This window comes from Rhinopithecus roxellana, chromosome 14 (assembly GCF_007565055.1).
Source record: "Rhinopithecus roxellana isolate Shanxi Qingling chromosome 14, ASM756505v1, whole genome shotgun sequence".
Lineage (NCBI taxonomy): Eukaryota > Metazoa > Chordata > Mammalia > Primates > Cercopithecidae > Rhinopithecus > Rhinopithecus roxellana.
Genome location: NC_044562.1, coordinates 57246046 through 57273057, shown reverse-complemented (window position 1 = coordinate 57273057; position 27012 = coordinate 57246046). Strand labels below are relative to the sequence as shown.

Below are 27012 nucleotides of genomic sequence, written 5' to 3'. Positions count from 1 at the left end.
TAGAGAGACCACAAATGAGCTGACTTTTTATCAGATTCTCAAAGCATTCACTGGAGACTGATAGAAGGGAAGTGAGAGGGAATTATTCTCTAAGGGAATAGCCTGAGCATATCATTACCCCTGCCCTCAGGTGAAGCCAGGTAGTGTGAGGCTGTATCAGGGTGAGGGACTTGGGTGTATGTAGCCTCCCCACCCCAAGTCCTGACTCAGGAAGAGCCATGAGGAGGACTGCCCTGGTGATCCTGGTGAGAGGGGATGGAGGTATGGACAGACAGTATGGCTTTGAGAGAACTGCATAGAGTTGTTTCGGCCAACAGTGAATTAGCGCAGCATACTCCACAGCTCCTGATTTCTGACTGGTTAACAGTCTCAGAAGCCCTGGTCTAGCTGCATTCTCTCTGTCTTGATGGACCACATGTGGAGCACTGGCCTGCTCCTAGATGCCCACAGGCATCAGAGTAAGTTCTTACTGGAGAAGGCCCTAAAAGATTATGTCAGAGCAAGTTCAACACAGATTTGCCCTTTTGTTATTTAGAAATTGTATTTACAATGTCAGGTCACTTTGTAGCTCACCTTTCCGTTTTAAAGAGATGTTCGTTGTGCTTTTATTCTGCATGCTGCTTTGTTACAATGGATTTGCAAGGTTTTATTTCTTTTTTTTGAGACGGAGTCTCGCTCTGTCACCCAGGCTGGAGTGCTGTGGCCGGATCTCAGCTCACTGCAAGCTCCGCCTCCCGGGTTCACGCCATTCTCCTGTCTCCGCCTTCCCGAGTAGCTGGGACTACAGGCGCCGCCACGTCGCCCGGCTAGTTTTTTGTAGTTTTTAGTAGAGACGGGGTTTCACCATGTTAGCCAGGATGGTCTCGATCTCCTGACCTCGTGATCCGCCCGTCTCGGCCTCCCAAAGTGCTGGGATTACAGGCTTGAGCCACCGCGCCCGGCCAAGGTTTTATTTCTTACACAGTGAGAATCTGGTGACTAAACCTCAAGGGCCATAATGTCCTTTGGCACATTGAGATTTGCCTCCCCCAGTTTGCACATATTGTTTGTTAATTGCGAAGATGATATATGCCTATTGGTTAAAAATTGAGGCGTTATAGAAGTGAAGAAGTAAGAATGCCCTCCACCTCTGCTCAGTTCTTTAATGATGGTTACTTTTAAAGATTTAGTCAACAGCCTTCCAAACTTATTTTTATTACATATAAATGTATCCATGGGGCATGTGTGTTTTTCATAAAATGGAATCGTTATATACACTGTATAGAAATGGAGTCCTTTTTTTCTTTTTCCTTTTAATTTTTATTTTTTTGTAGAGACAAGGTCTTTCTTTGTCGTGCAGTCTGATCTTGAACTCCAGGCCTCAAGCAATCCTCCTCCCTCAGCTTGCGAGTTCACAGGAGTGAGCCACCATGCCCGGCCCCCCCTTTTTTTTTTTTCCTTAATTAAACTGTGTGTTGTAGACTTTTTTCAATGATAAGACATAGAGAGTTCTGTGTTCTTTTTAAGGGTTGCATAGTTGCCCATTATGGATATGTCATTATTTATTTTACCAATTCTTTTTTTTTTTTTTTGAGACGGAGTTTCACTCTTGTCGCACAGGCTGGAGTGCAATGGCGCAATCTTGGCTTACGGCTCACTGCAACCTCCGCCTCCCAAGCTATTCACCTGCCTTAGCCTCCTGAGTAGCTGGGATTATAGGCGTGTGCCACCACACCCGGCTAATTTTTCTATTTTTAGTAGAGACAAGGTTTTGCCATGTTGGCCAGGCTGGTCTCGACCTCCTGACCTCAGGTGATCCACCCACCTCAGCCTCCCAAAGTGCTGGGATTACAGGCATGAGCCACTGCGCCCGGCCTATTTTACCAATTCTTTACTGAATTTGCCCTTAACATGTTTAGGTCTGTACAGTTGTATGAAAATGTCTGTAGGAAAAAGTTGTAGAAGTAGAATTGCTGGGGCAAAGGTAAACACACACTTTACATTTTGAAAGGTATTTTCACATGATCCCCCCACAGGTCACATGAACTTACATTCTTTCCGGTACTCTGTGAAAGTGGCTGTTTCTCACAGACACTCCAGTATTGACATCATCATTCTAACCGATGGGTGAAAAATGTCTTACTGTTTTATTATTAGAGAAATTTAGTATCTTTTTAAATGCATAATAGCCATTTGTACATCTTCATCTAATAAGAGCAAAATAAAACATTGTAACTTTTTCCAGTGTGATTCTAGATAACTTTGTTAAATGTGTTTCTGTTCAGATGTTTTTCACTTTTATTTGAGTCAAGTCTGTCCATCTTTCCTTTTTGCTATGCTTAGGAAGACTTTACCTTTCCCAAGATTATAGAGATTGTTCTCTTGTTTAATTCTGGTCTTGAGGTCCACTGGAATTTATTTTTGTGAGTGATGTACAGTAAAATTCTATTTCCATTTTTCTTCTTCTGTTTTTTTTGAAACAGAGTTTTACTCTGTCACCCAAGCTGGAATGCAGTGGCACAATCTCAGCTCACTGCAACCTCTGCCTCCTGGACTCAGGTGATCCTCCCACCTCAGCCTCCTGAGTAGCTGGGACTACAGGTGCACGCCACTACACCCAGCTTTTTTTTTTTATTTTTTTGGTGGAGACAGTGTTTTGCCATATTGCCCAGGCTTATCCTGAACTCCTGTACTCAAGAAATTCTCCCGTCTCAGCCTCGCAAAGTGCTGGGATTACAGGCGTGAGCCACTGCGCTCAGCCCATTCTTTTCCTTACTGGGAAAGTCAGTTGTCCCACCTCCTTTATGAACAGTTCTTCTCATTGATGTGAAATACTACCAAATAATATGTTTTTTTTTACTCTTTGTAATTTCCGATTGATCAAATAATTATTTACTGGGATCTTATATAAACGAAGACTCTAAGACTTTAGCTTGTTAGTAAATATTAAAATTATGTTTTTTTGAAAAGGTCTCACTCTGTCACCCAGGCTGAAGTACAGTGGCATGATCATGGCTCACCGCAGCCTCCTTCTCCCAGGTTCAAGCAGTCCTCACACCTCAGCCACCTGAGTAGCTGGGAATACAGGTTGGCGCCGCTGTGCTCGGCTAATTTTTTATATTGGGTAAAGGCGAGGTGTCACTGTATTGCCCATGTTGGTCTCAAACTCCTGGGCTGAAGCAGTCCACCCACCTCAGCCTCAAATGAGTGGGATTATAGGTATGAGCCACCACACCTGGTGTAAATATCAAAATTATTTGATAAAATATTTACTAAAACTAGAAATGGTTTCTATAGCCTAAAGTTACAAAGAAATAGGACTGAAAACACACTAAATGTAAAATGGAAGGAATTTTTTAGCTTTATTTTGTTGCCAGTTTCTGAGCACAAATGCTTCACACTCTTTTTTTTTTGTATAGCTTATAAATCTTCGTTATACACTGGAAGACAAAGTGAAGCAACAAATAAAGTTTTGTGTGTGGGAAAGTAGTTTTATGCACAGTTTTCATAAACCCTTGCTGTTTAGTCATTCAGTCCTTGTTATTTTTCCCACTTCTCTCTGCACAGCCTAAATGCGATGGCCAGATATTACTGACACAACTGTGGAAGCGTTTGAATCTGGTAGAATGTGACTACTTCGGGTTGGAGTTTCAAAATACTCAGTCCTACTGGGTAAGTGCTTTGATTTGTTAGGGAAACAGGCCCTAGGCATGTAGTAGGATGCTTATGATGTGCCCAGGCATGGAGCCTTCGGGCCTGCTGTGATGATACCCGCAAGATCTTTTATAATTGTCACATCATCAGTATCAAATATTTTTTGCTATTAAAATATATTATTGTTAGCTGTAGATAATATATTTGCCTTTAATCCAAGCCTGAATTCACACCCTCCCTAAATTTATTCTGTCGTTAGCATATGTGCCAAGGAAACTCTCTTAAAAGTGATAAAAGCAACTTCTAATACATCCTGTATGAAAATCATTTTGAAAATGGATTTGTAGCAAACTTAACCAGTTATGCCTCATTTTACTTAATAGATGCAACCTTAAAAAGTGTGGAGTTTTAATATTTATAGATAGAACTGTTTTAAAGAACCATACATCAACCCTTTAGTTCAAAAAGCATGTCAGCGTTATTAAGTTCTGTCCAGCCTTTCAGATACCCTTGGCAGTGCAACCGGATTTATCCAAGTTTCCTGTTCTGGTGACATGACGTACCTCTTTTTTACAGAAGCGCTCTCATCAGTTTGTTCACAAATGCAGTAGTACCAAATATTTGTTTGGTGTTAACAAATTCCCACAAATAATTATTGGGACCCATTCTGTGCATGGCAGCAACTGAATGGAGGTATCCAGTATAATACAGCAATTTTAATGTCTTCCCAGGTTTCCCAAAGCAGGCATTGCTGTGCTTCTTGTACAGTTTGTTTTATCAGGATTCAACTTTTAAGAGGGGGGTAGAGTCAGAATTTTCCTGACATAAAAATTTATCTAATTATAACCATTTTTGTTTTTATGGCATATTTGTTAAATAGAGACATTATTTAATAGATTGGATTTCTTCTGTTAACCCTTCTTTAGATTTGGCTTGAACCTATGAAACCCATCATTAGGCAAATACGAAGTAAGTCCTTGGTTTAACTCTTTAAAATCTGTTTGTTTAAGATGCTTTGTCCTGGAATGTTTAAAAGACATGTTCAAATGTTCATTGTCACTACCATGTATGGTTAGCAGGAAGTGATCACCAACAGCAGATAAACTTGGAAGTCATTTTGCTGTTTAGTTTTAGTAAATTTAACTCAGAAGATTCTAGGCGACTTGCTTCACATTTGGATATAAGAGCATATGCTGTTTGATACCATCTTAATTTTTGGCCAATATGCAAAAATAACTGCAGTTTCTCCCTTGATTGTGAAAAGACATTGAGATTCTCCTTTTAAATAGCTTTTAATAAAATAGTTGATACTGTTTTACAGTTATAAACATAATCGTAACTGTGAATATAATAATAATTATTATTTCTGAGACAGGGTCTCGCTATTTGTTGCCCAGGCTGGAGTATAGTGGTGCCGACAGAGTTCTCTGTAGCCTCAACCTCCTGGGTTCAAGCTGTCTTCCCACCTCAGTCTCAAGATAATTATTTTCATTTGTCTACTTATTAAATTTTTAAAATTAAGACAAATAATAGCACTTCTCAGTTCTTCTATAATTGTGTCGATGAAGTCTATAGTTGAGTCACCCATAATTTTTTGTATTACTATTATAAATTGAAGAAAAAGGTGTAGAAATAACTTTGTTATATCAGAACAAGGATCTCTGAGGAAAGAAAACAAAATGAATTGTTTTATACTGATAAACTAAGATAATGTACCTTTACAATAATCCGATTTCAAAAATAATTTTTTTTTATTACTACTACTTATACTGGCCCGTTGTGGTGGCTAATGCCTGTAATTGTAGCAATTTGGGAGGCCCAAGCGGGCAGATCACCAGAGGTCAGGGGTTCGAGACCAGCCTGACCAACATGGCGAAACCCTGTCTCTACTAAAAATACAAAAGTTAGCTGGACGTGATGGCACATGCCTATAATCTCAGCTATTCAGGAGGCTGAGGCAGGAGAATCGCTTGAGCCTGGAAGGTTGCAGTGAGCCGAGATCGTGCCACTGCACTCCAGCCTAGGCAACAGAGTGAGACTGCATCTCAAAAAAAAAAAAAAAAAAAAGTGTAAACACATAAACTTTTTTTTAAAAACTTTTTCATTTATCACTTTTTTCCCTAAAACATAAACTGGGGGCCGGACGCGGTGGCTCACACCTGTAATCCCAGCACTTTGGGAGGCCGAGGCGGGCAGATCACGAGATCAGGAGATCAAGACCATCCTGGCTAACAGGGTGAAACTCCGCCTCTACTAAAAATATAAATTAGCCAGGCGTGGTGGCAGGCACTTGTAGTCCCAGCTACTCGGGAGCCTGAGGCAGAGCTTGCAGTGAGCCAAGATCGCCCCCCTACACTCCAGCCTGGGTGACAGAGCAAGACTCTGTCTCAAATAAATAAATAAATAAATAAACAAACTAGGGAAAAAAATGTATCTCTGTCTCTATATATATGTATGTGTGTGTGTATATATATATATATATATATATAGAAAGAGAGAGAGAGCGTGCAAGCATGTTTGTGTGTGGAGGGTTGGGCAGAGTCTCATTCTGTCACCCAGCCTGGAGTGCAGTGATGCGATCTCAGCTCACTGCGGCCTCTGCCTTCTGAGCTCAAGCAGTCCTCCCACCTTGGCCTCCCAAGTAGCTGGGACTTCAGGCATGCACCACCACATCTGGCTAATTTGGGGTTTTTTTGGTGGGGAGAGGGGGGCAGGTAGAAATGGGATTTCACCATGTTGCCTAGGCTGGTCTGAGACTCCTGGGCTCAAGTGATCCGCCAGCCTCAGCCTCCCAAAGTGCTGGGATTACAGATGTGAACCACTGCACCCGGCCTATTTAAATCTTTTAATGTGCAATTTCCTGCTTGTTTTTAAGGCTTCCTTGAGTAATCCCTGCTTAATGCAGAAGATGTAAAAATTCTATACGTATGTGATTGGTACTTGGGACTCAAATTCATATACAGGAAATGCTTCTTTGTTTTTTCTTTTGTCTTTCGTTCGGAGACAGGGTCTCACCTCCTGCCCAGGCTGGAGTGCAGTGGTGCAGTGGTAGCACACTGCAGCCTCAGACTGCTGGCCTCAAGCCTTCTTTTCACCTCAGCCTCCCAAAGGGCTGGGATTACAGGTGCACACCACCACACCTGGGCAGAAATTTCTTAATATCATATTATTTGAAAAGATTTGCTGTAACAGTCCACTTGGAAGCATGACCTCAGTTATGCAGTAATATATGAAAAGAGAATAAATGGAAAGATTGACCTTATTTATTTGTGAAGTTTAAATTTTTTTGTTATAGGGCCAAAGAATGTGGTGCTTCGCCTAGCTGTGAAATTTTTTCCACCTGATCCTGGTCAGCTACAAGAAGAATATACACGGTAAAGAGCTCGCAGAGCTGAAGCTGTTGTCAGCAGGAATCTTGTATTCACCTGTTATCTCCCACAGCACCTGGCTCATTGAAAGAATGAGTGAGCCTAATATACACAGAAAAGTGGTCATGAATGTAGAGTGGTTAAAGGAAGCATGTTAGCAATTGACCCGTGCACAGACACATGTGAATAAGAGTTCAATGTAAGGTTTACAGTACAAATCTGAAAATGACAAATGGAATGAGATGTCAGGGTCATGTTGAACTTACATTTTCCAAATAAACATAGACTTATGCATGTTCAGAAGGTTCTCAGGGATGGATTTTACTCATATGTACTCTTCTTTATCACAAAATATACTTAATGGGTAGAAGTACCCAGTGTGTTAGTCCTTAGGAATTTATGGAGCAGAAATATTTTGGGTCACTTCTTTTGTGCTACTATTTTGAATTAAAGATCGATTCTTTATAGGAACGATCTAAAGATGGCAGGGTGTGATGGCTCACACCTGTAATCCCAGCACTTTGGGAGACCAAGGCAGGCAGATTACCTGAGGTCAGGAGTTCAATACCAGCCTGGCCAACGTGGCAAAACCCCGTCTCTACTAAAAATGCAAAGAAAATTGGCTGGGCACGGTGGCTTATGCCTGTAATCCTAGCACTTTGGGAGGCCAAGGCAGGCGGATCACGCGGTCAGGAGATTGAGATCATCCTGGCTAACACGGTTTTGAAACGCCGTCTCTAGTGAAAATACAAAAAATTAGCCAAGCGTGGTGGCGGGCCCCTGTAGTCCCAGCTACTCAGGAGACTAAGGCAGGAGAATGGCGTGAACCCGCGAGGCGGAGTTTGCAGTGAGCCAAGATCACACCACTGCACTGTAGCCTGGGCGGCAGAGCGAGACTCTGTCTCCAAAAAAAAAAAAAAATTATCCAGACATGGTGGCAGGCACCTTTAATCCCAGCTAATTGGGAGGCCGAGGCAGGAGAATCTGTTGAACCCAGGAGGCAGAGGTTGCAGGGTTGCAGTGAGCTGAGGTTGCGCATTGCACTCCAGCGTGGGCAACAAGAGTGAAACTCTGTCTCAAAAAAAAAGAAAATGTTAACAGTTGTTTCATCTGGACAGTAAGGTAATGCAAGGTTTTTCTTTGTATTTTTTTGTATTTGTTTGCGTATCAATTATATTATGAAGAATAGAGGAATAATCTAAAAACCAACTGAAAACCCAAGGTGAGATATAAAAGAACTATGATGTTGTAGTGGTATCAATAACTTTTTTGCCTTCTGGCTAAAAGTGTACTCATAAATGAATCAGATGTCTTGTGAACTCTCTTTTAAAGGTTTCTGCATGTCATTTTAACAGCACAAAATCATAGAATGTCAACTTCAAGGAAATGGAGAGACCATATTAGTTCAGCCTCTTATTTTTAAAGGTTTAGGAAACTAAACTCCAAAGGTGGCAAAAAGTATTTTTATGCATGACCATAGATCTTAATAGTGTATTAAATGCCTGGCATTTACCCAAAAAAGTCTCTTGAGGGAATCACTTTTAAATATATATATATATATATATATATATATATATATATAGATCTAGATAGATAGATAGATAGATAGATAGATAGATAGATAGATAGATATCTGAAAATGATGGATAACAAAGTGTCCCCTAATTCAGGATCCTAGGTCTCAAGTTCTGGGACTCATGCTGGTAACTCAGTGTTATAGTTACTCCTTTCTCCCCCGTATTTATGTGGAGGATTCTTTTTTCTGTTATAAAAACATACATGTTTGTGGTAAAAGAATTTTTTTTCCAAATAAAGCTAAGGGCCAGGTGCAATGGCTTACACCTGTAATCCCAGCACTTCAGGCGGCCAAGGTGGGAGGATTGATTGAGCTCAGGAGTTCAAGACCAGCCTAGGCAACATGGGGAGACCTCATCTCTACAAAATATCAAAAAATAAGCCAGGCATGGTGGTGTGCACCTGTGGTGCCAGCTACTCTGGAGGCTCAGGCACTTGAGCCCAGGCACTGGGCTGATACACTTGAGCCCAGGAGGTCAAGGCTGCAGTCAGCTGTGGTAGTGCCACTGTACTCCAGCCTAGGCAATAGAGTGAGAGCCTGTCTCAAAAAAAATAAGTAAACAAAGATAAGTAAAAAGTAGAAGTTCTCCGCTTACCCAGCACCTTATTCTCCACGTAAGTACGTATCTTTCAGATGAAAGCATAGATGTACAATAAACACACAGCTGTAAGAACTTTAAAGAAATTATACATGTTATAAAACAATATCAAATGATACATATTGAACAGTAAGTTGATTTTTCCCCCCACTTATTAAGCATGCTGTGGACATTTTTCCATATTGTATATAAAAATATACTAAATTAGGCTGTAACATAATTTAATCATTCTCATATTCATCCATATTTCCAGTTTTTCTCTAATGCTGCAAAGAAACATTGTTCACACACCTTTGAGAACTATGGGAATATTACTCTAGGAAAGTTTGTAGAAATGGAATTGTTGTTAAAGGGTATGTACATCCTGAATTTTAAGAGAATGTAGTAAATTTTAATAGTGTGCACTGGGGCATGAATTCCACTGGGGGCAGGGAGTTGGTCTTGCTTACCGTTGCATTTCCAGCTCCCAGAACAGTACCTAGAACATAATTCACGCTCAGTAATTATTTGCTGATGGAATAAATGAACATATAAATATTTTCAATTGCCTTCTCTCATTACATTCTCACTAATGGTATTCAAAAGTGCCTGTTTCTCAGATCCTAGCCAAGACCAGATATTATCAATCTGTTAAAAAATTTTACAACCTTGCTTTAAGCTGTGTTTTCATTGGATATTTCTCCTGTTTCATCCAAAATTGTGAGTGCAGTTTTGTGTGGCTAACAGAAGTAATGTGAATTTGTGACCTTCCCTCCTTGAAGGTATGGCTGCAGACGTGTAATTATATGGATAGATGATATGCCTGAGAAAGCTATTTCTTTTTTTTTTTTTTTTTTTTTTTTCCAGACAGAGTTTTGCTCTTGTTGCCTAACCTGGAGTGCAGTGGCGTGATCTCAGCTCACTGCAACGTCTACCTCCGGGTTCAGGCGATTCTCCTGCCTCGGCCTCCCGAGTAGCTGGGATTACAGGCGTTAACCACCGTGCCCGGCTGGTTTTTGCACTTTTAGTAGAGACAGGGTTTTACAATGTTGGTCAGGCTGGTCTCGAACTCCGGACCTCAGGTGATCCACCCACCCCAGCCTCCCAGAGTGCTGGGATTACAGGAGTGAGCCACCGCCCCCGGCCAATTTCTTTTTTTTATTGTTGGCATCAGAGTGCCTCAGTGTATTCAGCACTTTCTGTGCACTCTCCCATGTGTGTGACTCAGTCTGCTGAGTTGGTTTGTCATCTGACCTTTGCTTGGTGACTGTTTGTTTCATGAAAGACCTTTTGTGACTTTGCTGTTTCGTGACCGCCTTGCATTTTGCTCACTGTTGGGTCACTGCCACTTCCCAGGGCTCATTTGCTGTCTTGCTGTGGAGACATGTCTGTGTTACATTCAAGAGAACGTTTGGAGTTGATCTGTGTCTTATTTTGAACTCTCTTCTAGATACTTGTTTGCCTTGCAACTTAAGAGGGACCTGCTGGAAGAGCGTTTGACCTGTGCTGACACCACAGCAGCCCTTCTCACGTCCCATCTTCTGCAGTGTGAGTATCTCCCTGCTAGCAGGGAGCATGCCCTGACCACGGCACAGATGTACCCACGCTCAGAACTGCAGTTAGTTGCTGATGTGCGTGCCTAGTTAATGAGCCTGCCCATAGAATGTGGCGTTTCAATTTCAATATTTTTTATAAGCTAAAGGTTAACTTCTATAAAGTGGAACTCCTTGAGGCAAATAGTTTCCACATAGCAAACACAGGCCAAGGCCAAAATCTGTAGCCACATTCCTTCTTTTGGGTTGTCTGTCATTTATGTTTTTGTACATTTTACCAGCAATGCATATTCAGTCTGAGTCAGAATACAAACCAAACTCTCAGCAAACCCTGGAAAGGGCCTCACTGGGATAAAAGTTACAGCCCTCTCAGATTAGTTAAGCATTAGCCATGAAGGAAAAAGAAGACATTTCTTCAGTATCTCACACAGATCAAGAGATGGTTCAGAACTGTATGAAGAATTATAGTTACTTCAAAAATAAACTATGAGAAGTGTAAGAGGAGGTTCTGGGACCTTGCCGAGCCCCCAGCAATGGGAATAGAAAAACAAATACCCACATTGCTCCTGGCCTAGGGGTGGGACCACAGCTTCCTAGCACAGAACTAACGTTTCTGAAATTTGCATGCAGGAAATATGACATGGAAAGTGTCCAAAATTTTAGGAATTAGTAAGTGTATAGGTTATTTGCAGCTTCCTTGGTCCTTCCCCAGACATACCTTCTTCAAATAATAAATTTCATTACGGGTTTGCTGTCCTCCACCAGGGGACATGTTGATTAATAAAAGTTTTCAAAGTGACTTTGGTTCTTATTCATTTGGCTGAAAGACTTCTCAGGTAGACACATGGCAACAAATGCAACGTATGACTGAACCAGATCTTTTTGCTGTAAAAAACATAATTGGGCAGTTGGTAGAATATGACTAGGGTCCACATCTGGGATGGAGCCTCAGATCATGGCCGTGTTCCTGATCTGGGTAGTTTTACAAGGCTGCAGGTAAGAATATTGTATTAGTCCATTTTCACACTGCTGATAGAGACATGTGGCGGCAGCAAGAGAGAGCTTGTACAGGGAAACTACTCCTTGTAAAATCATCAGATCTCACGAGACTTACTCATTATTACGAGAACAGCACGGAAAAGATCCGCCCCCATGGTTCCGTTACCTCCCACTAGATTCCTCCCACTATATGTGGGACTTGTGGAGTTACAATTCAAGATGAGATTTGGGTGGGAACACAGCCAAACTGTATCAAATGTCCTAGCTTATAGAAAGTCCATACTGAAGTATGGCAAGTAACATGTTAGCAGGTCACTCCCAAATTGCTCAAAGGAGGAAAAACTCTTGTACTGTGCTTGTAACTTCTCTGTGAATATGAGATTGTCTAAAAATAAAAGCATACTGTTTTAAATTGTTGGACTTTATGTTATTAAGACATTGTGGCCTTAAAATACATGAAATTAGAAAGAGACATTATTCATCAAGAAATTTGAGAAGGTCTGAAGGAAAAAATCACTTAAAATACGTTATCCTAAAATAAATAAAATACTTCATCCTGATCATGATAATCTTGAGACAACTTAGGTTTAAGGTGTGGTTTAAAAATAATAATACTCCAGGTGCAGTGGCTCATGCCATACTCCCAGCACATTTGGGAGGCCAAGGCAGGAGGATTGCTTAAGTCCAGGAGTTTGAGACCAGCCTGGGCAATGTGGCAAAACCTTATCTCTACAAAAAATACAAAAATTAGCTGGGCATGGTGGTGCTTACCTACAGTCCCAGCTACTTAGGAGGCTGAGGCGGGCAGATTGCCCGAGCCCGGGAGGTTGAGGCTGCATTGAGTGGTGATCGCACATTGCACTCCAGCCTGGGCAACAGAAGGAGACCTTGTGTCAAAATAATAATAAACACATTAAACTCATCATTCAATGTTTGCCTCCCTGGAGTTACTCATCAGGCCTTTGTTCTTCAAGAAATCCTCTTTACTTCTCGTTATATTTGCCTTTTAACAGCATAAAATATTTGGAAAAATAAAATACAAAATCTTGCCTTTTTAGGGATGTATTATTTTGCTACAAATTCGGGATAATTTTTTTTTTTTACTTTTAATGTATGCAGTGACATGTACAAATGCTTGTAGTTTACTTAAACATTAGAATTACTGACTCTTATCCTATCTCAGCGGAAATAGGAGATTACGATGAAATGCTGGACCGAGAGCACCTCAAAGCCAACGAGTATTTGCCTGGCCAGCAGCACTGCCTTGAGAAGATACTAGAATTCCATCGGAAGCACGTGTGAGTCATCACAATTGTCTGTCGATACGTTGTCACCACAGGAATGACTAAAGAGTGTGTAATGAGAAAGGACTGTTGTCATGACTTTTGCAAGATTCTAACCTAAGGACCGTTGCTCAGCCTCAGGGTGTGCCGCTGCCGCCAGAGACAGCTTGGCAGACACACAGAAGCTGCAGCCCTGGTCTGAAGCACCTTCACACCTGCATGATGTGCTGCTTTAGAAGGTGCTGGAAGAAGCCGGGCATGGTGGCTCACGCCTGTTAATCCCAGCACTTTGGGAGGCTGAGGCAGGTGGATTGCCTGAGGTCAGGAGTTTGAGACCAGCCTGGCCAACATAGTGAAACCCCATCTCTACTAAAAATACGAAAAAATGAGCCGAGCTAATGGAAGGCGCTTGTAATCCCAGCAACTCGGGAGGCTGAGGCAGGAGAATCGCTTGGACCCAGGAGGTGGAGGTTGCAGTGTGACAAGATTGCACCACTGCACACTCCAGCCTGGCAACAGAGCGAGACTCCATCTCAAAAAAAAAAAAAAAAAAAAAAAAAAATGGTGCTGAAAAAGACATCAGGGCCTAGGGGAGGCAGATGCTACTGAGCAGGATGGGGTGGCTGTTGTGGGGGTCTCAGCTGCTGCAGTGTCTCTGCAGTGTGGCAGGAAGAGTCCTCTGCGGGGAAGACACTGTGCTGTGGTGGAGGAGGAGGGGACTGTGTGAGGCTGATAGTGTCTGCCTGTGTCAGGGCATTAGGAATCACCTGGCACCCATGTCCTTAGGAGCGGACTGTGTGAGGCTGACAGTGTCTGCCTGTGTCAGGGCATTGGGAATCACCTGGCACCCATGTCCTTAGGAGCGGACTGTGTGAGGCTGACAGTGTCTGCCTGTGTCAGGGCATTAGGAATCACCTGGCACCCATGTCCTTAGGAGCGGACTGTGTGAGGCTGACAGTGTCTGCCTGTGTCAGAGCATTAGGAATCACCTGGCACCCATGTCCTTCATCTCGTCTTGTTTTGATTTCTCTGAGACTTGACACTGGTGGGTTTTTCTGGATGGAAGTGGTAGAGACGTAGAGAAAGAGTGCTAGCTAAGGGGAAAAGGATTGAAGAACAGTATGGGAAAGCGCTGTGGGCTCTGGCCCAGGTGGGTGGGAACTTTAGTCACCAAAGGGGAGCACTCAGCTGGTGAAAGTGAGTCAGGAGGACTTAGCCTTGCCTTTGTGACACATCCTTTTGAGATCCAGGTTTGTCAGATCATGTATGTTCATGTGTGTCATTAAGGCTCTACTGGGACTTGCTGGCAGCTGCCCTTTCACACCTTCAGAGTATGAGTGCCAACGATGCATCCACCACTGCTGTCAGCACTGGGGAGTTGGTTTGAACAGCACAGACTGAGATGCCTACCTGTACAGATTTTATCTTACCCTATAAGACGGTGTGCATTTCGTACACCTCACCACTCCCAGTGTGGGGGATCTCTTGTGTGTGCAGGGGATTGCCTTGTGTGTGCCGGACAGCATGGCAGTCATGAGATATACAAATCCATTTCTACAGATGAGAATGTGTGCAGTGTAGCAAGAGCATCGCTCACACACTACGAGCTGAAAGAAGGCTGAGGCGAGACTCAAGGAGGCTCGTGGGAGGACGTAGGCGGGCAGAGCCAGGAAGGAAGCATTCCAAGCAAAGCACCAGCCTGGGAAGGGAGGGGGAGAGGGAGGGTCCAGCGTGGCATGGACACATTGGGTCAAGGGCTGGAGGTGGAAGTGCCAGCTAATACTGGAGAGGCCATGGTGGCAACTACGGACATTACAGACAGCTCTTACAAGCATGTGTGTGTGATCCTCAAACCCATCTCATGGCATGCACGGCTTTACCCCATCGTACATACGGTGAGACAGTGTGTGCAGAGTTCCCTCTCAGACATGACGGTGTGGGGCATCTTGTGTGTTTAAGTCGTTGCTTCTCATCCATTCACCTGATCTGACCTTGAGGAGGCCTCCATGCAGGGCAGTGCGGGTAGAGCTCCTGCTCTGTTCTCCCGGGTACCCTTGGCTTTGTCTCTTTCAAGTGTTGCCATTATTCTGGCTGGTAGCGAGGAAGGTACAGCTATTCTGATTGTCACATCCAGACCTTGACCCATGGAGCTAAGGGCCCTCTCCTAGTGTTATGTGCCATCCCAGCAGGAAACGGTCACTGGTTCAGTCTGTGTTCCTAGGGTTGGGGACAGTCTACAGTCTCTCCCTGCTGAGACACACAGCAGGGGCTGGTCATGAGGAAGGGAGAACTGAGCATTGTGCTGTGAACTGTCCAACCTGACGGACAGTCCCTAGTGGATGGGTGGGTTTGGGATGCTGGGGAGAGGGTTGTCAGCACGTAGGCCAGGTTAACCTGTGCAATGGGTGAAATCAGCTAGGCAGAGGACAGATACAGGTCAGGAAGGGAGAAGAGCCCAGGATGAACCCCTGAAGAACTGACATTTGAGAGGCCGAGTGCAGGAGGAGGCACCCACAGAAGCCTTCAGCAGCCAGAGGCATGGAAGGGCACAGGTGCCAAGAGAGCATCTTTTAGGATAGTGGCCACAGCCCCTTGTGTGGAGACTACCAGGCCTGGGGAGGTAGGCACAGGAGCAGGTTTCTGAGCTTGGCAGTGTGGCAATGCATCGCCTTCAGCATTTTCAGTGAGTGTTGAGGGTGAATTCTAGGTTCAAGTACACTGAAAGTGCAGTGAGGAGACAGTGACAACATTTTTGGGCGCTTATGTTGAGAAACCTGCTTGTGGAAGAAAGAACTGGACCCTCAGGGTAGTTCTGTGTGTGTGTCTGGGTGTGTTCTGTGTACATACATGTGTGGCTGTGTGGTCGTATGTGCATGTGTTATATGTGTTCCTATGCATGCATTGTGTGTGTGTGGCTCCTATGTTCCTGTGTGTTGATGTGTGTTCCTGTGTATGTTGTATACTGTGGTTATGTGTACTTGCACATGTGCGTGTGTGTGTGCTTACATGTGCACGTGTATCTGCTAAAAACCCTACAAAACCAGTAAGAGAAGGGTGAGTCATGTGGTCTGCTTCATACGGGAATACAGTTGAGCTCTTCCCGAATAAGCCAGGAAGCAGGAAGCTCTGCTCCACATCGTAGGCCTTCAGTATGTTAATTTGAGAGTTTATCACAATCATCACAGCTTCATTGCACATCTGATTTCTTTTAATAGTTCTTTAGGGTTTTTTTTAAGACAATATTGTACCTTTATTTTAATTATTATACAATTTTTACCTTGTCTTGTGATTCTCATGGTTCTTCAGTGATCCACTGAAAACACCTTTATAATCACTGAATAGGATATTAAAGAAGTGCTTTTCTTGACTGTATCCCATTGCTTTTAGATCTTTGAAACTGCAGAAAAAAGCCAGGCACAGTGGCTCATGCCTGTAATCCCAACACTTTGAGAGGCCGACTCGTTTGAGTCCAGGAGTTCAAGACCACCCTGGGCAACATGACAGAACCCTGTCTCTACAAAAAATTAGCCAACTGTGGTGGTGTGTGCCTGTGGTCTCAGCTACTCGGGAGACTGAGGCGGAGTGATCACTTGAGCCTGGGAGGCGGAGCTTGCAGTGAGCCAAGATTATGCCACTACACTCCAGCCTGGGCAACAGAGCGAGACCCTGTCTCTAAATGAGTGAGTGAGCGAGCGAGTGAGTGAGCGAGTGATAAAATGGGTTTATAAGACACAAATGTTTCAGATAGTAAAAAGTATTTTTTTAAAATGAAAAGGAGTTGGCCGGGCGCAGTGGCTCATGCCCGTAATCCCAGCACTTTGGGAGGCCAAGGTGGGTGGATCACCTGAGGTCAGGAGTTTGAGACCAGCCCGGCCAACATGGCAAACCCCGTCTCTACTAAAAATACAAAAAGTTAGCTGGGCGTGGTGGCTCACGCCTGTCATCACAGCTACTCCAGAGGCTGAGGCAGGAGAATCCACTTGAACCTGGGAGGCAGAGGTTGCAGTGAGCTGAGATTGCACCATTACATTCCAGCCTGAGCTGCAGAGTGAGACTCCAAAAAAAAAAAAAAGAAAAGAAATACTGTAGATAACACTACTATCTCATCACACTCATTTTCTTTCTTTTTCATATTATTATTATTATTATTATTATTATTATTATTATTATTAGAGATGGAGTCTCACTCTGTCACCCATTCTGAAGTACAGTTGCATGATTTCAGCTCACTGCAAACTCCACCACCGTGCCTGGCTAATTTTTGTATTTTTAGTAGAAACGGGGTTTCACCATGTTGTCCAGGCTGGTCTCGAACTCCTGACCTCAGGTGATCCACCCACCTCGGCCTCCCAAGGTGCTGGGATTACAGGCGTCAGCCACTGTGCCCGGCCCTGTGTGGTATTTCTTCCGATTTAAAATTTGTCTTTGCCAGTAGTGTTTGTGTATAACCTTGTCACTATGGAACAGATGTAAGGCTGAGTAGCTAATGTATGCAAAGAAAGCATTCTCCCCATTCCAAAGTAGTTACAGAATAGAAGAAAACTGAGGGTGTCTTTGGCCTGCACATGTGGTATCGTGTTTTTGTAGTGGCTAAACATACAGACAGTGAACGATCTGTCCTCTAGACACGAAAAGCCTTCATTGTTGGTTTTCCTGGTCACTTCCATAATGCATTTTGGCTCTTTCAGAAATCAAGTGTTTGTAGTGTGTGGTTCTCCTGTTTTTCATTACAGGGGCCAGACACCTGCTGAGTCGGATTTCCAGGTGCTCGAAGTTGCTCGAAAGTTGGAAATGTATGGCATCAGATTTCACATGGCTTCTGACAGGGAAGGAACCAAGATTCAACTGGCGGTTTCCCACATGGGTGTACTCGTGTTTCAGGTAGGCCAGTGGGGAAGGGAGGGGTGAGAACAGGACAGGGGAGGTATTCTGCAACCTGGTGGGGTTTGTTCTTATAGATGTTGGTAAATTTTTGTCCTGATGAGTAAGGTCCTCGATTTGGAAGAGGGGCTTTGCATATCATCCAATCCAACCTCTTACTCAGTGGGGAAATTCTTCTTTTGTCCTTCTCTGACACAGGTGTGAATATCCTCCATATCATGGGGCCCACTGCTTCCTGGGACTGCCTCCCGCCTCCCTGGATTCCCCACTGCCTCCTGCCCGACCAGAGCTGCCCACTGCCTCTGGGACTTCCCATTCCCTCCTGGGATTCCACCTACCCCCTTAGAATCCTAAAGCACAACCTGTTTTTTTTCCAGTGGAGCAGTCTGTGCTGTGGGTGTGATCTGTGCTGGACTGTGAGCACTTTAGAGTGGGTCACAGTAATGATTGAAGTAAACACACTAGAATAGAGTAGGAAATAGCAGAGGGATTGCTTGTGATAAGAGTCAGTGTTGTCTTCTGAGGTGTTTGTATTAGTTGTGATGCGTAGGTAAATAATTACATCAATGGTGAGCACGGCCTGCTCAGTTCCATTTGTGGTCATGTGTGTGTGTGCTGGGGTTTGTGATGTCCAAGAAGCTTAAGTGTGACTGCTGGTGCCAACTAGAAGGAGCTTTTCTCCTTATTCAGGCCCTTCACATATCTGAAAACTCTTGTTGGGGCTCCCTACGTCCTCTTGCACCCAGACTAAGTATTTCCAACTTGTCTGGGCCCCTCCTTTTGGGGGCACTCCAGTCACTGGCCCTTGTAAAATTTTGCACCTCTGATAGACTATGGTAATCCCGAAAAGGTCTCCTCGATGCTGAATGTTGTGGGAATTGTCACTATTGCAGTCTGGGAGCCCGTTGCCTGTGTGACCTGCTGTTTTTTTGTGGGCTTGTTTTAACCTGTGACTATCAAAAAGAGCTTGCTCTGATTCAGACCTCCCTCATCAAGCCATGTTGATTATTGTCTTTTCCTTATTTTTTTTTAACCTAGCCATCAAGTTTCAATTTCCTGTCAGGAAAAAAAAAATTAATTTTGAATTTAGAATATTGTGTTACATTTCATACTAAATGTGATTGGAGAACAATAAAAGTCCATGATAGAGACCAACCTTAGCAATCCATGCCTTCAGGTGGAGCGTCTGAGCATCCCCTGCCTACATCTGCTGATGAGTGTTCCCCCATTGCACAGAGATGAAAACCTCACATCCAAACTGAGCCATTGTCACATTTCCGGAAAAAAACAAATAATACAACCTAGAGAAGTTGTAAAAGCAAGGGATTAGAAACTTCAAATTGAAGATAGCAGACTGAATATATCTATTTATTTTTATTCCCTGAATGCCCTGAACACAATGACAGTGAAGGAATTTTTTAAACATTTAAATCCATAAGAACAAAGAATGGGAAAACAGCCCATGAAAGATGAGGGATAGCAGCAATGTTTGGAAGCTGGGAAATGAAACAGTGAGTGGGACCTGACTTTGCAGAGTAGGGAAGACGGAAATCTCACAGCCTGCAGTGGCAAAGTCACAGTGCAAGCCAGCGTGTCCCGGGAGCCCCGGGAAGGGCTCCCAGTTCATGCCCAGGAGAAATAGGAATGCTCCTTCCTCAGAAATGTGAAATGTTATCTTGTAATTTTTTATATCAGCCTTGTTTGTGATAGTAAAATTTTGTGAATTAACCATTGGAAAGCCAGTTAAATAGCCTGGCACAGTGTTTCACACCTGTAATCTCAGCACTTTGGGAGGCTAAGGTGGGCAGATTGGCACATTGCTTGAGTCCAGGAGTTTGAGACCAGCTGGAGCAACATGGCGAAACCTCATCTCTACCAAAAATACCAAAAATTCATTGGGTGTAGTGGCATGTACCTATAGTCCCAGCTACTCAGGAGGCTGAGGTGGGAGAATCACCTGAGCCCAGGAGGTCGAGGCTACAGTGAGCCAAGATCGTGCCACTACACACCAGCCTGGGCACCTGGAGTGAGACCCTCTCTCTAAATAAGTAAATAAATAAAAGCCAGCTAAATAAATGGTGGTGCATCTATGTGAACAGAATATTGGGCAACTATACAAACAAGGAAGCAGCTCTTTATATCCCAATAATGAGACATCCTTCAAGATGCATCATTACATGGAGAAAAGATTCAAAACTCTGTATAGTAGCTACTGCTTGTGGGGAAAAGAGAGAAAAGTATATGTGCACTATATTCCACACTATAGAATGAACTGGTGACATTAATGGCCCCAGGGAAGGGTGGCCAAACTGGCAGGCTTTGGAACAGTGCTGAGAGGGAGACTTGCACTATGGACTTGTTTTTGAACCTTCAGAATTTGAGCCTTGTGAATATATCACTGTATTACATTTTCACAAAACCTTCACAGAAATGAAACACTGCGTCTCTGAAACGAACAGGATGCCATGACAGAAACAAATGGAGAACATAAAAACATTTGCAAATTAAAATATAGGCTGCCCCAGTCCATCCCCACCCCGTGTCGCCTACCTGGTCTGCACGCCAGGCAGGGGTCATCAGCCTCTTTGTCCCGCAGAGTTGGGCTGGCAGATGCTCTGCTACTTTTTAGCAGGTTTTCGGCCTGGCCCCACATGCAACAATAGGAACCCAACCCCAGCAGACCTTGGGCTCTACAATTTCATCTCCATCATCTGCAGAGGTATGGCAGCCTCAGTTCTAAGTGCAGATATTTAAAATTATAATACAGGAGGATCCAAATTGGCTGATTAGAAGCAGCTGAGGTCCACGCCACTCACGAAGAGGAAAGAAAAGGGGTGAGTGAATTCACCTTCAACTGAAATATTCAGGTTCTTGCACTGGAACTAACTAGGCAAACAACCCACAGAGGATGAAGAAAAGTGAGGGTCGGGGTTAATGGCCCACCCAGGAGCAGTGTGGAGCCAAAGGAACCCCCACCCCCAGGCAAGAGAAATGGTGAGTGATTATACAACCTCGCCTGGGAAACCACACTTCTCCCGCAGATCTTTGCAACCCATAATCAGGAGATCTCCTCATGAGCCATGCCACTAGGGCCTGGGGTCCAGTACACAGAGTTGTGTTCAGTCTCAGCAGAGGAGCCACTGATTCACACACAGAGACCCAGGAGTTTCACACACTTCAGCCCCAGGACCCCCAGCAAGGCAGGAAATCTGTTTGTACAAATCCCTCGGAAGAGGGCTGAATCCAGGGAGCCAAGCAGTGTCATTCTGTGAGGTCCACTTCCACAGCACCTCACAAGTTAAGACCCACTGGCTTGGAATTCTAGCCAGCCAACAGCAGCAGGCTGGAAATCTGCCTGAGTTGGATCTGAGTTCCTGGGGGGGCGGGGTGGCCACCATCTCTGTAGTTCAGTTGACTCAGCCATTTCAGCCTGCTGGCTTTGGAGAATATAAACAGTCTGGATAAGGAAGAGTTCTCCCAAATGCAGCATACCTACTCTGCAAAAAGCAGCCAGGCTGCTGCTTGAAGTGGGTCCCTGACCCTGTTCCTCCTGACTGGGTGAGCCACCCCTACAGGTGCATTTGGGCCAGCAACAAGTCAGTACCCTCCTGGGACAAAGCTTTTAGAGGAGGAAGCTGGCTGCCATATTTTCTGTTTCACAGACCTTGCTGGTGATACCTCCAGGTACAGGAAAAACCGAGGCAACTAGGGTCTGGAGCAGACTCCCAGCAAACCTCAGAGGCCCTGTGGTAGAGTGGCCTGACTAGTAAAAGAAAAGTAACAGGCCAGGTGCGGTGGCTCACACCTGTAATCCCAGCACTTTGGGAGGCTGAGGTGGGTGGATCACCTGAGGTCAGGAGTTCAAGACCAGCCTGGCCAATGTGGTGAAACCCCATCTCTACTAATAATACAAAAAAAAATTAGCCGGGCATGGTGGCAGGCTGAGGAGGGAAAACTACTTGAATCTGTGAGGCAGAGGTTGTAGTGAGCTGAGATTGTGCCACTGCACTCCACCCTAGGTGACAAAGTGAGACCCTATATAAAAAAACAACATGAACCAAAAAAAACCACATAAAAACCCCATTGAAAAGTCAGCAACCTCAAAGATCAAAGTTTGATAAACCCGCAGAGATGAGAAAATCAACACAAAAAATGCTGAACACTCAAAAAGTTAAAGTGCCTCTTCTCCAAATGACCACAGCACCTCTCCAGCAAGGGAGAAATAGAAATGGGCTGAGGCTGAGATGGCGTTATTGACAGAAGCAGGCCCCGGAAGGTGGGTGATAATGAACTTTGCTGAGCTAAAGGGGCATGTTATAACCCAATGCAAAGAAGCTAAGGACTGTGATAAAACAACACAGGAGCTTATAGCCAGTTTTGAGAGAAACATAACCAACCTGATGGAGCTGAAAAACACAACATGAGAACCTCACATTGCAATCACAAGTATCAATAGCAGAATAGGCCAAGCAGAGGAAAGAATCTCAGAGCATTGAAGACTGTCTTTCTGAAATAGGCAGACAAGAATAGAGAGAAAAGAATGAAAAGGAATGACAAAACCTCCAAGAAATATGGGATTATGTGAAGAGACCAAACCTACAACTAATTGGGTTACCCGAAAAAGACAGGGAGAGTAGAATCAAGTTGGAAAACGTACTTCAGGATATCATCCAGGAGAATTTCCCCAACCTAACAAGACAGGCTAATATTCAAATGCAGGAATTGCAGAGAACCCCAGTAAGATACTCCACAAGAAGATCTACCCCAAGACATACAATCATCAGATTCTCCAAGGTTGAAATGAAAGAAAAAATATTAAAGGCAGCCAGAGAGAAAGGCCAGGTCATCTACAAAGGGAATCTCTTCAGACTAACGGGACCTCTCAGCAGAAACCCTACAAGCCAGAAGAGATTGGGGGCTAATATTCAACATTCTTAGGAAAAAAATTCCAACCCAGAATTTCATATCTAGCCAAACTAAAACTTCCTGAGCAAAACAGAAATAAGATTCTTTCCAGACAAGCAAATGCTTAGGTAATTCATCACCACCAGGCCTGCCTTACAAGAGCTCCTGAAGGAAGCACTAAATACAGAAAGGAAAAACTGTTACCAGCCACTGCAAAAACACACTGAAATACATAGGCCAGTGACACTATAAAGCAACCACATAAACAAGTCTGCAAAATAACCAGTTAGCACCATGATGACAGGATGAAATTCACACATAACAATATTAACCTTAAATGTAAATGGGCTAAATGCCCCAATTGAAAGACACAGAATGACAAGCTGGATAAAGAGCCAAGACATTTGAGTGTGCTGTCTTCAAGAGACCCCTCTCATGTGCAAAGACACACATAGGTTTAAAATAAAGAGATGGAATAAAATTTGCCAAGCAAATGGAAAACAGAAGAAAACAAGGCTTGCAATCCTAGTTTCTGACAAAACAGACTTTAAAGCAATAAAGATTTTAAAAGACAAAGAAGGGGATTATATAATGGTAAAGGGTTCAACAAGAAGAGCTAATTATCCTAAATATATATGCACCCAATACAGGAGCCCCCAGATTCATAAAGCAAGTTCTTAGAGGTCTACAAAGAGACTTAGACTCCCACACAATAATAGTAGGAGACTTTAACACCCCACTGACAATATTAGACAGATCAAGACAGAAAGTTAACAAAAATATTCAGGACCTGAACTCAGCCCTGGATCAAGTGACCTTATAGATAGCTACAGAACTCTCCACTCAAAAACAACAAAATGTACATTCTTCTCATCACCACATGGCACTTTCTCTAAAACTGATCATGTAATCGGAAGCAAAACATTCCTCAGCAAATGCATAAGAACTGAAATAAAAACAAACAGTCTCTTACACCACAGCACAATCAAATTAGAACTCAAGATTTAAACATTCACTGAAAACCACACAACTGTATGGAAATTAAACAACCTGCTCCTGAATGACTCTCGGGTAAATAATGAAATTAAGGTAGAAATCAAGAAGTTATTTGAAACTAATGAGAACAAAGAGATAACTTATCAGAATTTCTTAACACAGCTAAAGCAGTGTTAAGAGGGAAATTTATAGCACTAAATGCCCACATCAAAAAGTTAGAAAGATCTCAGGTTCACAACGTAACATCTCAATTAAAAGAACTAGAGAATCAAGAGCATACAAACCCCAAATCTAGCAGAAGACAAAAAATAGCCAAGATCAGAGCTGAACTGAAGAGATAGAGACAAAAAAAACCCTTCAAAAAATCAAATCCAGGAGCTGGTTTTTTGAAAAAATTAATAAAATAGACCACTAGCTAGACTAATAAAGAAGATAATAGAGAATAATCAAATGAACAATCTGAAATGATAGGGGACTGTCACCACTGACCCCACAGAAGTACAAACGATCATCAGAGAATACTATAAACACCTCTATGCACATAAACTGGAAAATCTAAAAAAAATTGATAAATTCCTGGACACATACACCCTCCCAAGACTGAACCAAGAAGAAATTGAATCCCTGAATAGACCAATAATGAGTTCTGAAATGGAGGCAGTAGTAAATATCCTACCAAGCAAAAAAAAAAAAAAGTAGCCCAGGACCAGATGGATTCACAGCTGAATTCAACCAGAGGTACAAAGAAGAGCTGGTACAATTTCTCCTTTTTTTTTTTTTTTTGAGATGAAGTTTCATTCTTGTTGCCCAGGCTGGAGTGCAATGGCACAATCATGGCTCACCGCAACCTCTGCCTCCAGGGTTCAAGCAATTCTCCTGCCTCAGTAGCTGGGATTATAGGCGTGTGCCACCACATCCAGCTAATTTTGTGTTTTTAGTTGAAACAGGGTTTCTCCATGTTGGTCAGGCTGCTCTCGATCTCCCGACCTCAGGTGATCTGCCCACCTCGGCCTCCCAAAGCGCTGGGAATTTCAGGCATGAGCCACCACACCTGGCCAAGAGCTGGTACAATTTCTACTGAAACTATTCCAAAAAAAAATTGAAAAGGAGGGACTCCTCCCTAACTCATTCTATGAGGCCAGCATCATCCTGATACCAAAATCTGGCAGAGATACAACAAAAAAAGAAAACTTCAGGCCAGTATCCTTGATAAACATTAATATAAAAATCCTGAATAAAATACTGGAAAACTGAATTCAGAGGCATATCAAAAAGCTTATCCCCTATGACCAGGTTGGCTTCATCCCCAGAATGCAAGGTTGGTTCAACATACACAAATCAATAAATGTGACTGATCACATAAACAGAATAAAGACAAAAACCACATAGTTATGTCAACAGATGGAGACAAGGCCTTCGATAAAATTTAGTGTTCCTTTATGTTAAAAACTAGGTATCGAAGGAGCATACCTCAAAATAATAAGAGCTATATATGACAAACCCACAGCCAGTATCATATTGAATGGGCAAAAGCTGGAAGCATTCCCCTTAAAAACTGACACAAGACAAGGATGCCCTCTTTCACCACTCTTACTCAACATGATATTGGAAGTTCTGGCCAGGGCAATCAGGAAAGAGAAAGAAATAAAGGATATTCAAATAGGAAAAGAGGAAGTCAAATTTATCTTTGTTTGTAGATGACATGATCCTATATCTAGAACACCCCATCATCTCAGCCCAAAAACTTTTTTTTTTTTTTTTTTTTTTTTTTTTTGACATGGAGTCTTACCCTGTCACCCAAGCTGGAATGCAATGACGCGATCTTGGCTCACTTGCAACCCCCTGCCTCCCAGGTTCAAGCTATTCTCCTGCCTCAGCCTCCCGAGTAGCTGGGATTACAGGCGCCCACCACTACACCCAGCTAATTTTTATATTTTTAGTAGAGATGGGGTTTCACCATGTTGGCCAGACTGGTCTCAAACTCCTGACCTTGTGATCTGCCCACCTCAGCCTCCCAAAGTGCTGGGATTACAGGCATGAGCCACTGCACCTGGCCCCACAGCTTCTTAAGCTGATAAGCAACTTCAGCAAAGTCTCAGGTACAAAATCAATGTGCAAAAATCACAAGCATTCTTATACACCAATAAAAGGCAATCAGCCAAATTATGAATGACCTCCTATCCATAATTGCCAGAAAAAGAATAAAATACCTAGGAATACAGCTAACAAGGGATGTGAAGGACCTCTTCAAGGAGAACTACATTCCACTGCTCAAAGAAATCAGAGAGGGCACAAACAGATGGAGAAATATTCCATGCTCATGGATAGGAAGAATCAATATCATGAAAATGGCCATACTGCCCAAAGTAATTTATTGATTCAATGCCATTCCCATTAAACTACCATTGATATTCTTCACAGAGTTAGAAAAAACTTTTTTTTTTTTTTTTTTTTTTTTTTGAGACGGAGTCTGGCTCTGTCTCCCAGGCTGGAGTGCAGTGGCCGGATCTCAGCTCACTGCAAGCTCCGCCTCCCGGGTTTACGCCATTCTCCTGCCTCAGCCTCCGAGTAGCTGGGACCACAGGCGCCCGCCACCTCGCCCGGCTAGTTTTTTGTATTTTTAGTAGAGACGGGGTTTCACCGTGTTAGCCAGGATGGTCTCGATCTCCTGACCTCGTGATCCGCCCGTCTCAGCCTCCCAAAGTGCTGGGATTACAGGCTTGAGCCACCGCGCCCGGCAGAAAAAACTTTTTTTTTTTGAGACGGAATCTCACTCTGTCACCAGGCTGGAGTGCAGTGGCACAATCTCGGCTCACTGAACATCTCCTCCCAGGTTCAAGTGATTCTCCTGCCTCAGCCTCTCGAGTAGCTGGGACTACAGGTGCCTGCCATCATGCCCAGCTAATTTTGTGTATTTTTAGTAGAGATGGGGGTTTCACCATCTTGGCCAGGATGGTCTCGATCTCTTGACCTTGTGATCCACCCACCTTGGCCTCCCAGAGTGCTGGGATTACAGGCCTGAGCCACTGCACTCAGCCAGAAAAAAACTATTTTAAAATTCATATGGAACTAAAATAGAGCCTGAATAGCCAAGACAGTTCTGAGCACAAAGAACAAAGCAGGAGGCATCACACTACCCAATTTTAAACTGTACTATGAGGCTACAGTAACCAAAACAACTTGGCACTGGTACAAGAACAGACACATAGACCAATTAAACAGAAGAGAGAACTCAGAAATA

At 43.4% G+C, this 27012-nt stretch overlaps 1 protein-coding gene across 5 annotated transcripts in view; it reads left to right on the top strand.

Moving 5' to 3' along the window:
* Positions 1-27012, top strand: part of FARP2 (FERM, ARH/RhoGEF and pleckstrin domain protein 2) — a 145224-nt gene that overhangs the window by 45778 nt on the left and 72434 nt on the right. For all 5 annotated transcript variants that reach the window (XM_010376991.2, XM_030915992.1, XM_030915993.1 and 2 more), the window contains exons 3-8: positions 3547-3651; positions 4560-4602; positions 6929-7007; positions 10605-10702; positions 12890-13004; positions 17723-17870. In XM_010376991.2, the coding sequence (XP_010375293.2) occupies positions 3547-3651; positions 4560-4602; positions 6929-7007; positions 10605-10702; positions 12890-13004; positions 17723-17870 (588 nt within the window). The remainder of the gene's footprint in view (positions 1-3546; positions 3652-4559; positions 4603-6928; positions 7008-10604; positions 10703-12889; positions 13005-17722; positions 17871-27012) is intronic.